The 16,341-nt window shown below is 37.5% G+C and overlaps 1 protein-coding gene across 1 annotated transcript in view; it reads left to right on the top strand.

Moving 5' to 3' along the window:
• robo1 (roundabout, axon guidance receptor, homolog 1 (Drosophila)) overlaps positions 1–8,395 on the top strand; it is a 460,963-nt gene extending 452,568 nt beyond the window's left edge. Inside the window, exons 28-30 of the mRNA XM_061877335.1 lie at positions 2,978–3,247; positions 7,036–7,229; positions 7,306–8,395. Of these exons, the coding sequence (XP_061733319.1) occupies positions 2,978–3,247; positions 7,036–7,229; positions 7,306–7,320 (479 nt within the window). The 3' untranslated portion in view covers positions 7,321–8,395. The remainder of the gene's footprint in view (positions 1–2,977; positions 3,248–7,035; positions 7,230–7,305) is intronic.
• The last annotated feature ends 7,946 nt before the right edge of the window (positions 8,396–16,341 follow it).

Raw genomic sequence — 16,341 nt, 5'->3', positions numbered from 1 at the left:
CACAATACGGAGGTCCTGAGTGGTCAGGGTTCAATCCCGGGCTCGGGATCTTTCTGTGTGGAGTTTGCATGTTCTCCCCGTGAATGCGTGGGTTCCCTGCGGGTACTCCGGCTTCCTCCCACTTCCAAAGACATGCACCTGGGGATAGGTTGATTGGCAACACTAAATTGGCCCTAGTGTGTGAATGTGAGTGTGAATGTTGTCTGTCTATCTGTGTTGGCCCTGCGATGAGGTGGCAACTTGTCCAGGGTGTACGCTGCCTTCCGCCCGATTGTAGCTGAGATAGGCACCAGCGCCCCCCGTGACCCCAAAGGGAATAAGCGTAGAAAATGGATGGATGGATGGATGATTAATTGGAATCAGAATCAGGTTTGTTGGCCAAGTACTTTGACTTCGTTTAATGTAAGAATAAATAAACATGCTACAACTACAGTGATTTTTTTGATATAAATTTGTTAAAATTTTCGATTTCCTTATTTAACTTTTAAAATAAATGCACAACAAATAAAAAAAACATAAAACGCACAAACATAACATTTTAATATTTTTTACAAAAAGAAAAAAGAAAATGTTTTTTTTCTCACAAAAAAAAAATATATATTTAAAAATAAATTTATATACAGCATAGTTTTTTCAGAAAAAGCATTTGAAACCTTTTTTTTGCTAATTTATTAACTTGTGTAAGAAATGAATAACACAGCAAAATGTCATCACAACCACATAACATTTTAATAATGTTTTTTGGGTAAAATGCAAAGTAGTTTAATCATTCACTGGTACACTGTTAAAGTTATGTTTACATATAAACATGTTTCTCTTTTGATATGAGTTCAACGTTACAGGTGGAAATTTGTCGTAATAATTTAAAAACGTATATTTTATACTTTAATGTATAGGTTGTTAGGTAGTTTCAGACTGGTATCTGATCATTATTTCACCAAATGTAGGGGACGAGATGTGAGCTTTAATAAAATATTGAATTGAAGTAAAACAAAAGAAAGTACATATAATATTAGGGTTCAGTTCAATTCCAATTCTTTGGCTGACGAATCGATTCAGAATGGACTGTCGATTCAAACTCATTCTTGCAAAGTGCTGTTTGGTATATTAATTATTATAAAACCTTTTCAGACCAGATTAGAGACTACAAAGCTCATGTTGGCTGTGACTTATACGTGCAGTGCAGCGAGAAATCGCGGAGATGGCGTAAAAAGCATATTTATAAAAATCTATTCCTTTAAATTTTGAATTGAACCTTAAAGGCCTACTGAAACCCACTACTACCGACCACGCAGTCTGATAGTTTATATATCAATGATGAAATATTAACATTGCAACACATGCCAATACGGCCTTTTTAGTTTACTAAATTGCAATTTTAAATTTCCCGCAAGTTTATTGTTGAAAACGTTGCGGAATGATGACGCGTACGCGTGACGTCACGGACTGTAAGGAAATATTAGCGCCGCACCAAACACGGCTAAAAGTCGTCTCTCTTAATGGCGTAATTACACAGTATTTTGGACATCTGTGTTGCTCAATCTTTTGCAATTTGTTCATTTAATAATGGAGACTATAAAGAACAATGCTGTTGGTGGAAAGTGGTAGATTGCAGCTGCCTTTAGCACCGAGACACAGCCGGTGTTTCTTTGTTTGTTGTGAAGCTTTAAGACAGAGCGGTCAAGCGAACATGTTTTCTCTACGGCAACTAGTATGTTTTTTGGATGGGGAAGTTGTGATATATATCTTATCGGAGAAATCATTGGATTATTCGTCGTCCTGCAGCAGCTGTTTAAAAGGCAGCTGTGAGCTTGGCTCCTCGGCTTCTCTCTGAGACACTTCGTGTTCACAGCAGCCATCCGACCTCGAAGAATACTTTACAATCTTTAAAATCTCACTAAAACACTATTAAAACAATAAAAAGATAAAGGATCTTCTAGAATTATCCTAGTAAATGTGTCTAATTACATCTGAAAGGCTCACACTGCCGCCGCCCGGAGCCGTGGCTTTTTTTAATTTTATTTTTTCTAGTCCTTCACTATCAATATCTTAATTATTTCATCCTCGCTCAAATTAATGGCGAAATTGTCGCTTTCTCGGTCCGAATTGCTCTTACTGCTGGTGGCTCCCATTAAAAACAATGGGAATATGTGTGGAGCCCTGCAACCAGTGACGTCACGCGCACATACTTCCGGTAAAGGCAGGGCTTTTCTATTAGCGACCAAAAGTTGCGAACTTTATCGTCGATGTTCTCTACTAAATCCTTCCAGCAAAAATATGGCAATATCGCAAAATGATCAAGTATGACACATAGAGTGGACCTGCTATTCCCGTTTAAATAAGAAAATCTCATTTCAGTAGGCCTTTAATAAATAAGAATCACAATTTGGATGTGAATCAACTTTCTTCTGTCATCCCTATCTAATATTACTATATCTTGTGCCATTTAATGTCCCAAGAGTTGATATATCGACATTTTCAGTTGATCCAAACTAGCAATATTTTCTCATATCGATGTAATAAATGGATAAAAACTGGTGGCCCTTCTCTATCTCCATCCATGAACTCCTCATTTCTGTCTTGTTTGCACAAAGGATGTGGAAGAAACCAACTTATACTCCCCCTCCTTTTATCCCTCATCCTTCATATCGCTTGACTCCTCTTGGCTGCAGCGTCAACCATTTCCTAGCCTGCTGTCATGCACATCTTCCTAATTAGCCCTTCTCCTCTACCTCAGGGAGCCAGGAGACACTTTTACAATCTTTCCTAAATCCAATAGGCTCCCCTTGCTCCCCTCCCATGAGCTATATGCTGGTCCGTGTAGAAGCTACTGAACAAACAGCATATGTGCTGTATTATATATGCTTGTCCAGTGTTTTTGTATTCAGAAAAGTGTGCATCATTAAAAGTGATTGATCCATTGTCTTTGAATCTCGCATCCCTTATATGGTCTTACTTCCTTTGTTTTATCCTCCAGATCTCCCACCGCCACCCATCCCGCCCCCAGCGGTGCTGAAGTCCCCAACACACCCCTCCAAGGTGGGCCTCGAGGGCCGAGGGGTGGTCTCCCCGAAAGGAGGTAGACCAGGAGGAGGAGGAGCAGCGGGAAGTTACAGGCCCAAAGAAGGCTCGGACCCCAGAACCAGCTCGTCAGAACGCAAGGAGCTCCAGGAGAGACAAAAAGCCCACGGGGCAAAAGGGAGCAAACATGATGGCAGTGCCGGACATAAGGGCCGCCAACAAGCAGGTACAACATTATACACGTTTTTTTGATATAAAGTATATACAGTACATGATAAAATATGAAATACATATGTGTGTGTATACATATATATATATATATATATACATATATATATATATATATATATATATATATATATATATGTATATGTATATGTATAGGTATATATATATATGTATAGGTATATGTAGTGAAGTGAATTATATTTATATAGCGTGTTTCTCTAGTGGCTCAAAGCGCTTTTTACATTGTGAAACCCAATATCTAAGTTAGATTTAAACTAGTGTGGGGGGCACTGGGAGCAAGTGGGTAAAGTGTCTTGCCCAAGGACACAACAGCAGTGACTAGGATGGCAGAAGCGGGATCGAACATGAACCCTCAAGTTGCTGGGACGGCCACTCTACCAACCGAGCTATACCGCCCCAACATATATATATATAATTGAATATATAATTGAATATAACAGGTATTTTAATTTGTTGAAAAAAATCCTAAAATTACAAAAGATTACATGTAAAAATGTCAGATATTATTGTGTATAGGTTTAAAATGAATTAAAAATATATATATATATATTTTTAAAATTATTAATCATAATGATGATAATAGTAATCATATAGTGAAAGTTGTATAGTAAAAATGTATTTTATAATAAAAAAAAATGTTAGTAAGTCATTTGTAGTTATGTTGGTAAGTACTTAGAAATGTTTGAATAAATAATTTTATGAAATACTCCAATGTTTATTCATTTGTTTCCTGGTTTCGCTTTTTTCATGGAATTATTGAACAATGTAGTGTAAAAAATATGTATACATATGATATATTGATACACATATTGATATATGTTTTATACATATATATATATATATATATATAGATAGATAGATAGATAGATAGATAGATAGATAGATAGATAGATAGATGTGTGTGTGTTTATATGTATACATGAGTGGAAATAATCTTAAAAAAGGACTAATATTTGTAAGTGTGGTAATACAGTATTATATAGAAGTTGAAGATAACCACTATGTATCCCACTTGGAGAGCATATACCATATTTTCCGGACTATAAGGCGCACTTAAAATCTTTTTTTTTCCTCAAAACTCGACAGCACGCGTTATAACCCTGTGCGCCTAATGTGCAGAATAATCCTGATTTTGCTTACCGACCTCGAAGCAATTTTTTTGGTACGTGGTGTAATAAGTGTGACCTGTAGATGGCAATCACACATAAGAGATTAAGTGTAGACTGAAATATGACTCAAGTAAACAACAACAACGTTTTTTATGTTCCATTGAAAGTATAGAACATTACAAACAGTGCTCAAAAATCTATGAAAATGTTTTAGTACGACTTTGGTAAGATATGAAGCTGCACCGCTTCACGGATTGTCGGTGCATTAAACATAGGAGTATTATTATGGTGTGTGTATAAGGGAAGACATATCTGGCGTGTTGTTTTGCAATACTATGCAAAAGCAACTTTTCTTACATTCTGGTACCTGTTTTGCGATGTGCATGAATCCTGAAAAATTGCGTGGGTCCGCCTTTGTAGTCTGTGGGGACCCCGTAGTCGATAAGTTTCTTCTTTTTCTCTATCTTCTTGTTATGGGACATTCATCCTCCACTGTTGCCATTTATAGTATAAAGTAGTGTAAAGTTCTTACTTATATCTGTCAGTAAACTTGCCATGAAAGTGCTAAAACATACCAGTGTAGTGAGTTTTATTAGTCACCAAAGGAACTTTAGTTATTAAAGGGTTTTGGTCGGCTGGTTTTTCACGGGACACATTTCCGATGTTGTATCCAGATGAGGAGATGCTGCTCTGTTATTGATTGAAGTAAAGTCTTAATGTCATTAAAACCGTTAGCTCCATCTTTTGACACTTCTTCCACCCCCGTCCTTGCACGCTACACCGCTACAACAAAAATGACGGGGAGAATGCGTTCCCAAAGGTGAGCCGCGTCAATATGACCGCCGCAATCGGAAGCGATTGTCCGAAAGCGGCGTGGAGATGATCTGTAAAACATAATCCATGCAACATTTTGACCAAAGAACCACCATTACATGTTATGTAGGCCACAAGGAAGTGTTTTCACTTTAGAAAAAAAAAAAAAAAGATCCCTTTAATGCACCTTATAATCTGGTGCGCCCTATATTTGAAAAACGATCGAAAATAGACCATTCATCGGCAGTGCGCCTTATAATCCCTGAAGGATTTACACAGCTCCCGTTGCCTCAACAGAGCCTGCTACCATCAGGCAGGCGCTACAGGTGCATCAGAGCCAGAACAAACAGGCTCAGAGACAGCTTTTTTCCCAGACCTGTCACCATGTTGAACTCTAACTTATAATAATAATAATTCACCCCTGTACAATATCATGCCCTAATACCCTACTTCCAGTGCAATACGTCCGACACTGATTGTTATTTATTACTTCGGTACTCTTGTCTTGTTCTGTATATTGTACAGTATTTTGTATTTCTATAGTGTTTTGTATATTGTACAGGATTGCTTATTATTTTTATTGGATAGTAGTCTGTTTATTTCAATTGTTAGTCTTTTCCTTTATTACCTCTTGTGTTATTTATTTCGCCCCATATTTGTTCCCACTACCGCACCTTAAATTGGAGTCTTTAATCTCGTTATGTGCAAATATAATGACAATAAAGTCCATTCTATTCTTCTAATCCGGTGCGCCCTATGGTCCGGAAAATACGGTACTGTGTGCTCATGTGTCGATTACATTCACAAGTGGATAAAATCATTTAGTTGCTCGAGTCTAGTGGGCCAATTGTGAGCGTGAATGTTATTCTGTCTATCTTTGTTGGCCCTGCGATGAGATGGGGACTTGTCCAGGGTGTACACCGCCTTCCGCCCGATTGTAGCTGAGATAGGCTCCAGCGCCCACCACAACCCTGAAGGGAATAAGCGGTAGAAAATGGATGGATGGATAGTCTAGTGCATGGGTGTCAAACTCTGGCCCGCGGGCCAAATTTGGCCCTCCTTGTAATTTCATTTGGCCCTTGAGGCAATGTCAAATTAACATTAGAGCTGGCCGGTTTCGCTGTAACACCACATTCACCGCTAATACTCATACTTGTCAACCCTCCCAATTTTCCCAGGAGACCCCCGAAGTTCAGTGCCCCTCCCGAAAATCTCCCGGAGCAACCATTCTCGCGAAGTTCTCCCAATTTCCACCCGGACAACAATATCGGGGGCGTGCCTTAAAGGCACCGCCTTTAGCGTTCTCTGCAACCTGTGGTCACGTCTGCTTTTCCGCCATACAAACAGCGTGTCGGCCCAGTCACATAATATATGCGCCTTTAGCACACACACAAGTGAATGCAATGCATACTTGATCAACAGCCATACAGGGCACACTGAGGGTGGCCGTATTAACAATGCCAACACTGTTACAAATATGTGCCACACTGTGAACCCACACCAAATAATAATGACAAACACATTTCGGGAGAACACCCCCACCGTAACGCAACAGAACAAATACCCAGAACCCCTTGCAGCCCCCCGCTACCACCAAACCCCGCAGGTCCCTATTGAAAGGTCATTTTGTTCAACCTTGGCTCATGGCTTTGTTCAGTTTAAAATTTTGGCCCACTCTGTATTTGAGTTTGACACCCCTGGTCTAGTGGAAAAGCTTGACAAAAACATCCTAAATGCGTCATAACTGAAAAACGTTATATATTTATGCATGCCGTGTTTTTTGAAATCCCTATTTTCTAATGTATTTTGACTTCCTGTATGTAATCATTCCTGTTTCCGGCAGGTCCAGATGACATTCTGCCCTACAGCCGACCACAGTTCCCAGTGGTCAACAGCACCAGAGACCCCAGCTCTTCCAGCTCCATGTCCTCCAGGGGCTCGGGGGGCCGGCGGAGAGGCGAGGCGGCCCACAGGAACCCTGCAGATGTCAGCCTCGGCACCACGGGGGCCTTCCACACAGGAAACGAAGATCTCGAGGTACGCGCCCGGCACCATGTGACCTCCCCCCGCCTGGCCGCCACACCCACCTAAACCTTGTCTTCTCTCCACCCAGATGGTAGAAAGCTGAAGACACGGAAGATGTGTTTTGTTGGTTTTTTTAAATATGTCAGTATTCCACCACCATGTCAGCTGCCGTCAATACTGTACATCCCTCCTCACCGTTTTCCTAATTTATCACTTTCTGAGGCGCGCTGGAGGAGGCCAAACGCGAAGGAGGAACGTGGTGCGTTCAAGTACACCCCCAGGGTATTTATGTTGAATTCCAATGCAATATGGAGCGTAATCTTGACATGTTACTGTAAGAAGCAAGCGGAGAGGGCTGGACTTGTGTGTGTGTAAATAAAGGTGTAGTACATGACGTCCCACAGTGCTACCTCCAATTCCTCTAATTTTATTACGCCAGTAAATATAAATATTTTATCATTTCCATCCATGTTGTCAATTGCAATATTATTTAGCGACCCTGCCCAAGAACGTACCACTGTGGGATGATTTTTTATTTTTTTTTGTAATGCACTGTTATGTTCCGTGTCGTCGATGTTTGCTTTTTTTGTTTGTTTTTCTTTGGTTTTAAAAGCACAATCACTAAACTTTATTTTAAACCATTTTATCTATTAACCTTTTTGTCTTACTGGAGGTTTGACAAAAGAGTCTAGTTAATCCTGATGATGATGATGATGATGATGATGATGATGATGATGATGATGATGAAGGGGGTTTAAGGTGCCGAGACTCCCTCTCCGGTTTGGACGGAAAGTGACAAAAAAGGACAGTCGATGTGAGTCATAGCTGCAATGTAAATATTTCTTTGGCATTGACCGTAATATCAGCTATTGCACATGAAACTGAAAGTGAAAGAAAGGCTTACGTTGTCTACTAATGCACTTAAAAGAATGTCGAGTCAAAAAAAAGAAGAAGAAAAAAAAAGGCTACACGGGAGTCACTTTGGATGAGGGGAATCGGGAGAGGAAGACGAGTCTTTTGTGGACACAAAAAAAAAAAAGAAAAAAAGGGAGGTGATGAAGCCCCGCCTTTTTAAGGGAGCAAAGGGTGCTGTTGTTTATTCATAGGACATCTGCAAACATTTGTTTCGTAAAGCAAAAAAAAAAAAGGAAAAAGAACTAAAAAAAAAAAAAAAAGAATGGATGAATAATAAAAGAAAAAAAAACATTCATTTATTTGTGCTTGTTGTCATTTTTTGATGTTTGAAACTACACAGATTTATTCATTGCTGCCCATTATTTGTCCTTCTTGTTTGCTCGTCAACACGTCCGTCCACCTGCTCACCGATCAAAAGAAGAAGTGTGCAAAGGAGAATTTAGAAGCGCAACCTTGGACTTGTGTCTGACTTTCTATATTAGAAGAACCGTCAATAATTTTCATTTTTATCACTTAAAAGTCGAATACGAGAGCTTAATAAAAGCATTTCCAGTAAGATGGTGATAATGACATCATATGTGAACAAGTGAGGACTTTGACTACCTTAAAATCTCATTTTCAGATTTTAATAAGATGCGATGTCCATCCATCCATCCTTTTTCTACCGCTTGTCCCTCTCGTGGTCGCAGGGGGTGGCTGGGACCTATCCCAGCAGCATTCGGGCGGAAGGCGGCGTACACCCTGGACAAGTCGCCGCCTCATCATATGCAAGAATGTAAATATTGTACATTTTAAAAAGGGTGATAAATGTATTGTTGTATTATCAGTACAATTTTTTTATACGCTGCCTTTCAGTACATATTAAACTATTTTTGCTGTGGTTAAAGTACCCACATAAATAATATATGTAATCCCCAAATATGCATAATAATTACACAATTATTTTTCTCTATACAGTGGACATTTTAAATTAATAATATATATTTTTTAATAATATAACATTTTTTTACAGCAATATATAATTTTTTTTTTTTTACCACCGTTTTATATATATATATATATATATATATATATATATATATATATACATACATATATATATATGTATATATATATATATAATTTATATTTCTGTATTAGATTAAAAGAGTGTAAAGGTGAGTTAATTAGTGTGACTTTGTGTCTAGACTGGAGCGCTCTCATAATGTTAAAAAATGGTGGTAAAAATGTTTTTTTTTTATATTGCTGTAAAAAAGTTTTATATTATTAAAAAATATACAGTATTAATTTAAAATGGCCACTGTATAGAGAAAAATAATTTTGTAATTATTATGCATATTTGGGGATTACATATATTATTTATGTGGGTACTTTAACCACTGCAAAAATTTCTATATTTTCTGTGGTTAAAGTACCCACATAAATAATATATGTAATCCCCAAATATGCATAATAATTACAAAATTATTTTTCTCTATACAGTGGCCATTTTAAATTAATAATACATATTTTTTAATAATATGAACGTTTTTTACGGCAATATAAAAAAACTAAAACATTTTTACCACCGTTTTTTACCGTTATGAGAGCGCTCCAGTCTAGACACAAAGTCACACTAATGAACTCACCTTTACACTCCTTTAATCCAATATAGAAATCAGCCAATCAATGGACACAATACTGATTGCTTTGGTCTTATGGAGTGTCCAATACTACTGTAATATTCATATACTTTGGGGGCCAATTTAGTCATTTTATGCTTGAAATTTAGCCCCCAAATACATAAAATATGCTTTAAAAAATACCATACATAACTTTTTTCAATTGGCATCATTGTTATGTTTTATTGCCTTGTATTTAAAATATGCAAAATAAACAAAAAAATAACAGCAAGCCTGATCCAATGCAGTGCTATAGCCTTAACAGCCATTATAACAAAATGAAAACAATGGAGAATTAAAAAATAAACAAAATGAGAAATGGACTTTATTATTATTTTTACATATTAGAAAATTGTTCATATTTGCCCTGTATAAAACATATTAAGAAATTAAAATATTTTATGATTTTTTCCAATACTTTTTGATTAAAAAATCCCCCACACAAATCCAATGTGATATTATAAAGTTGTATTCCAATACAGTAATACCTCGTTTATTTCTGTTAATTGACCAATACTACTGCATTATTAATATTTTTTTATGCTTGAAATTTAAGCTAAAATGTGTCATACAGCAGGGGTCACCAACCTTTTTGAAACCAAGAGGTACTTCTTGGGTACTGATTAATGCGAAGGGCTACCAGTTTGATACACACTTAAATAAATATCCAGAAATATCCAATTTGCTCAATTTACCTTTAACAAATAAATCTATATATTAAAAAAAATGGGCATTTCTGTCTGTCATTACGTCATACAATTTTTTTCCTTTTACGGGAGGTTTTTTGTAGAGATTAAATGATGAAAAAAAACACTTAATTGAACAGTTTAAAAGAGGAGAAAACACGAAAAAAAATGACAATTATATTTTGAAACATAGTTTATCGTCAATTTCGACTCTTTAAAATTCAAAATGTAACCGAAAAAAATAAAGAGAAAAACTAGCTAATTCGAAACTTTTTGAAAAAATAAAAATAATTTATGGAACATCATTAGTAAATTTTCCTGATTAATATTAATTTTAGAATTTTGATGACATGTTTTAAATAGGTTAAAATCCAATCTGCACGTTGTTAGAATATATAACAAATTGGACCAAGTTACATTTCTAACAAAGACGAATCATTTTTTCTTCTAGATTTTCCAGAACAAAAATTCTAAAAGAAATTCAAAAACTTTGAAATAAGATTTCAATTTGATTCTACAGATTTTCTAGATTTGCAAGAATATTTTTATTTTATTTTAATCATAATAAGTTTGAAGACATATTTCACAAATATTCTTTGTTGAAAAAACAGAAGCTAAAAATTTTTTTTAAATTAAAATGTATTTATTATTCTTTACAATAAAAAAAAAATACTTGAACATTGATTTAAATTGTCAGGAAAGAAGAGGAAGGAATTTAAAAGGTAAAAAGGTATATGTGTTTAAAAATCCTAAAATCATTTTTAAGGTTGTATTTTTTCTCTAAAATTGTCTTTCTGTAAGTTATAAGAAGCAAAGTAAAAAAATAAATGAATTTATTTAAACAAGTGAAGACCAAGTCTTTAAAATATTTTTTAATTATATTTCTATTTGAGTTTTGTCTCTATTAGAATTAAAACTGTCGGGCAAAGTGTGACCAGCTTGCTAATAATTAAATAACATTTAAAAAATAGAGGCAGCTCACTGGTAAGTGCTGCTATTTGAGCTATTTTTAGAACAAGCCAGCGGGCGACTCATCTGGTCCTTACGGACACCAGGTTGGTGACCCCTGGTGTAGAGTGAAGCTGCAGAGAGCGATGTGGAAAGGGGGCAACTAACACATTTAATGTTTACAGTCAACTACTATCATTGCATGCACATTAATTATTATTATTATTATTATAAATATTTTACCATGATAGATGTTTCCAGTCTTTCTTCCCCCAGGTGTCTTTTAATGGCCACCTTTCTACACGACAACAAATGGTAGTTTGCGTCCATCACTGTAATGAGTGCAGGTGATTAATGACGCACACCACATGGCTGCAGGCATTGTTTACTATTCATTGTCTACGAGCATCGTAATGATGCATTATATGGCTTCTATTTATGGAATATGTAAACATGTAACTTAAAAATGGAGTACACAAATCCAAGTAATAACCAGACGAGGTGACAGCAGCAGTAAAAAAAAAAAGAAGATGTTTCTTGTTTGATGAGCAAAAAGACAAGCAGCTCGTTAAGGAACCAGCTGTGTGTTGTTGTTGTCTTCCAGGGGAAGATTGTCACAGGTGCGCACAAAGCCAGGCTCCAGCTGAAGGTCAAATGCCAGATCCTCTTTTTGTCTTTGGGATTTCAAAGTAAAACTCTTTATTGTTTTTCAGCTTGAGACAAACTACTCCAGGCTTTTATTTAGTGCTCTAAACCGTTAGCAAGCGAGCATGCTAATGTGGACTCCTGAAACATGCTAATGTGGACTCAAGAAACATGCTAGTGTGGACTCAAGAAACATACTAGCATGGACTCCTGGAACATGCTAATGTGGACTCAAGAAACATACTAGCATGGACTCCTGGAACATGCTAATGTGGACTCAAGAAACATACTAGCATGGACTCCTGAAACATGCTAATGTGGACTCAAAAAACATACTAGCATGGACTCCTGGAACATGCTAATGTGGAATCAAGAAACATGCTAGTGTGGACTCCTGGAACATGCTAATGTGGACTCAAGAAACATACTAGCATGGACTCCTGGAACATGCTAATGTGGACTCAAAAAACATGCCAATGTGGACTCCTGGAACATGCTAATGTGGACTCAAGAAACATACTAGCATGGACTCCTGGAACATGCTAATGTGGACTCAAGAAACATACTAGCATGGACTCCTGAAACATGCTAATGTAGACTCCTGGAACATGCTAATGTGGACTCAAGACACATACTAGCATGGACTCAAGAAACATGCTATCGTGGACTTCTGAAACATACTAATGTGGACTTCTGAAACATGCTAATGTGGACTCAAGAAACATACTAGCGTAGACTCCTGAAACATGCTAATGTGGACTCAAGAAACATACTAGTGTGGACTCCTGAAACATGCTAATGTGGGTTCCTGAAAAATGCTAACTTGGACTCCTGGAACATGCTAACTTGGACTCCTGAAACATGGTAACGTGGGCTCCAGAAAAATGCTAACATGGACTCCTGAAACATGTCAATGTGGACTCCTGAAACATGCTAACGTGGACTCCTGAAACAGGCTAATGTGGGCTCCTGAAGCATGCTAACGTGGGCCCCTGAAACATGTCAACGTGGGCTCCAAGAACATGCTAACGTCGACTCCTGGAACATGCTAATGTGGACTCCTGAAAAATGCTAATGTGGTCTCCTGAAAAATGCTAACGTGGACTCCTGGAACATGCTAACGTGGACTCCTGGAACATGCTAACGTGGACTCCTGAAAATTGGTAACGTGGGCTCCAGAATCATGCTAACGTGGACTCCTGGAACATGCTAACGTGGACTCCTGGAACATGCTAACGTGGACTCCTGGAACATGCTAACGTGGACTCCTGGAACATGCTAACGTGGACTCCTGAAACATGCTAACGTGGACTTCTGAAACTTGCTAAAGTGGACTCCTGAAACATGTTAACGTGGACTCTTGAAACATGCCACATGGACTCTCCTGAAACATGCTAGCAAGGTCTACTGAAACATGCTAATGTAGGCTCTTGAAACATGCTAACATGGGGTCCTGAAACATCCCACATGGACTCTCCTGAAACATGCTAATGTGGACTCTCCTGAAACATAACAAGGTCTACTGAAACATGCTAATGTGGGCTCTTGAAACATGCTAACATGGGCTCCTGAAACATGCTACATGGACTCTCCTAAAACATGCTAACGTGGACTCTCCTGAAACATGCTAACAAGGGCTCCTGAAACATTCTAACGTGGGCTCCTAAAAAATTCTAACATGGACTCCTGAAGCATGCTAACATGGGCTCCTGAAACATGCTAACATGGATTCATTGATTGATTGACTGAAACTTTTATTAGTAGATTGCACAGTACAGTACATATTCCCGACAATTGACCACTAAATGGTAACACCCGAATAAGTTTTCCAACTTGTTCAAGTCGGGGTCCACGTTAATCAATTCATAGACTTGTGAAACATGCAAACATGGACTTGTGAAGCAGGTCAGTAAGCAGCGTTCAGGAGAGCATGTTGAAGTATGTGCAGAGTCTCCACAAGTGAGGACCTCTCTGACTCTCCTGGTCCACTCCTGCTAACCAGAAGGAGGATAGTGCTGGGCGCCATGACGACCATCTGCTGGGACAGACTTGCAGTGTCTTCACATCCTTCTGCTCCTCAATCTCTCTTTGCTCGGCGGGTCTGAGGTTAGTCTGTCTTTTTTCATTGGTTTCAACGCAATGCTTTCAAAATGTACGGCAGGACTGTTTTTTTTAAGTGGTTATATTCCGGGGGATTTTTAGGATTAAAAGTAAATGAACCAATTGTCTGTTGATTCAACATGTACCCTATTTTCCACCCTTTAAAGTGCATAAGCCGCGCACACTCATTTCTAGAATAAAAAACTATTTTTCCATATAAGCCGCAGATACATACGCTGTGAAATGAGTTATTTACACAGAAATATTTTGTAAATGTTTATTAATAGTTTCCGAATTGTGTTTCTAACATGAGAGTAAAACGGCTGATGAAACAAAACAGAAGCTATCGTCATGGACCCACTAACTAGCTGCAGAAGCCAGCTCTCCAATAAGCTAAATCAGGTGTCCATACATACATGCATATATATATATATATATATATATATATATATATATATATATATATATATATATATATATATAATATATATGTGTGTGTGTATATGTATATGTGTGTGTATATATGCATATGTATATATATATGTATATGTGTGTATATGTGTATATATGTATATATATATGTATGTATATATGTATATTTATATATATGTGTGTATGTATGTATGTATATGTATGTGTATATGTATGTATATATATATATACATGTATATGTGTATATATATGTATATGTAAATAAATAAATAAATGGGTTGTACTTGTATAGCGCTTTTCTACCTTCAAGGTACTCAAAGCGCTTTGACACTACTTCCACATTTACCCATTCACACACACATTCACACACTGATGGAGGGAGCTGCCATGCAAGGCGCCAACCAGCACCCATCAGGAGCAAGGGTGAAGTGTCTTGCTCAGGACACAATGGACGTGACGAGGTTGGTTCTAGGTGGGATTTGAACCAGGGCCCCTCGGGTTGCGCACGGCCACTTTCCCACTGCGCCACGCCGTCCCTATATGTGTATATATATGTGTATGTATATGTATATATGTGTATATATGTATGTATGTATATATATATATATATGTATGTATGTATGTATGTATATATATATATATATATATATATATATATATATATATATATATATATATATATATATATATATATGTGTATATTTATATGTATGTCGCTCCACAATGTTGTGTTCATCCATGTTTTTGACCTAGAGGGAGGATTTCCTTTCCTCTGTCGCCAAAGTCCATTCCTAAAGAAAAGAGTCTGACAGCATAAAAGGTGTCTTTTCCTGGTATTACAGTCTGCTCACTGGCTGCTCCACAGTGTTGTGTGCATCCATGTTTATGACCTTGAGGGAGTATTTATTTTCTTCTGTCGTCAAACTCTCTGATTAAAGAGTCTGACAGTGTTACACAATGTAGATAGTGTAGTTCCTCTGTATTCCTGGTCGCTACACAATATTGTGTGCTTCCTTGCCTCTGTCACCAAAGTGTATTCTCAAAGAAAGTATAATGGGTGTCGCTTCTGGGTGTTCCAGTCTGCTCAATGGTCTCTCCATTGTTGTGTGCCTTCATGTTTATGACCAAGATGGAATTTTCCTTGTCTCTGTTGCCAAATTCTATTTTTAGACAGAAAAGTTTGACAGTGCAAGATTTTGACGTGCCTTTGCTCTGTATGCCAGTCTGCTCCATGGTCGATCCACAATTTTGTGTTTATCAATGTTTATGACCTAGATGGAGTATTTCCTTTCCTCTGTCGCAAAAGTCTATTCCTCAGGAGAAAAGGAAGAGTCTGAGTGAGTGTATTTTCCTGGTTTTCCAGTCTGCTCAATGGTCGCTCCACACTGTTGTGTGCGTCCAAGTTTATGACTTAGAGGGAATATTTCCTCTCCTTTGTCGTCAAACTCTCAGACTAAAGAATCTGACAGTGTTACATAATGTAGAGAGTATATTTTCTGTGTATTCTTGGTCGCTAAACAATATTGTGCCTCTGTCATCAAAGTGTATTCTCAAAGAAAGTTTAATGGGTGTCTCTTCTTGGTGTTCCAGTCTGCTCAATGGTGTTGTGTGCCTCCATTTTTATGACCAAGAGAGAGTTTTTCCTTGTCTCTGTGGCCAAACTGTTATTTTTAGAGAGAAACGTTTGATTATGAAATGCCTTTTCTCAGTATGCCAGTGTGTTCCACCGTCGATTCA

Source organism: Nerophis ophidion, linkage group LG18 (genome assembly GCF_033978795.1).
Source record: "Nerophis ophidion isolate RoL-2023_Sa linkage group LG18, RoL_Noph_v1.0, whole genome shotgun sequence".
Taxonomy (NCBI): Eukaryota; Metazoa; Chordata; class Actinopteri; order Syngnathiformes; family Syngnathidae; genus Nerophis; species Nerophis ophidion.
This window is presented reverse-complemented; position numbering and strand designations above follow the sequence as displayed.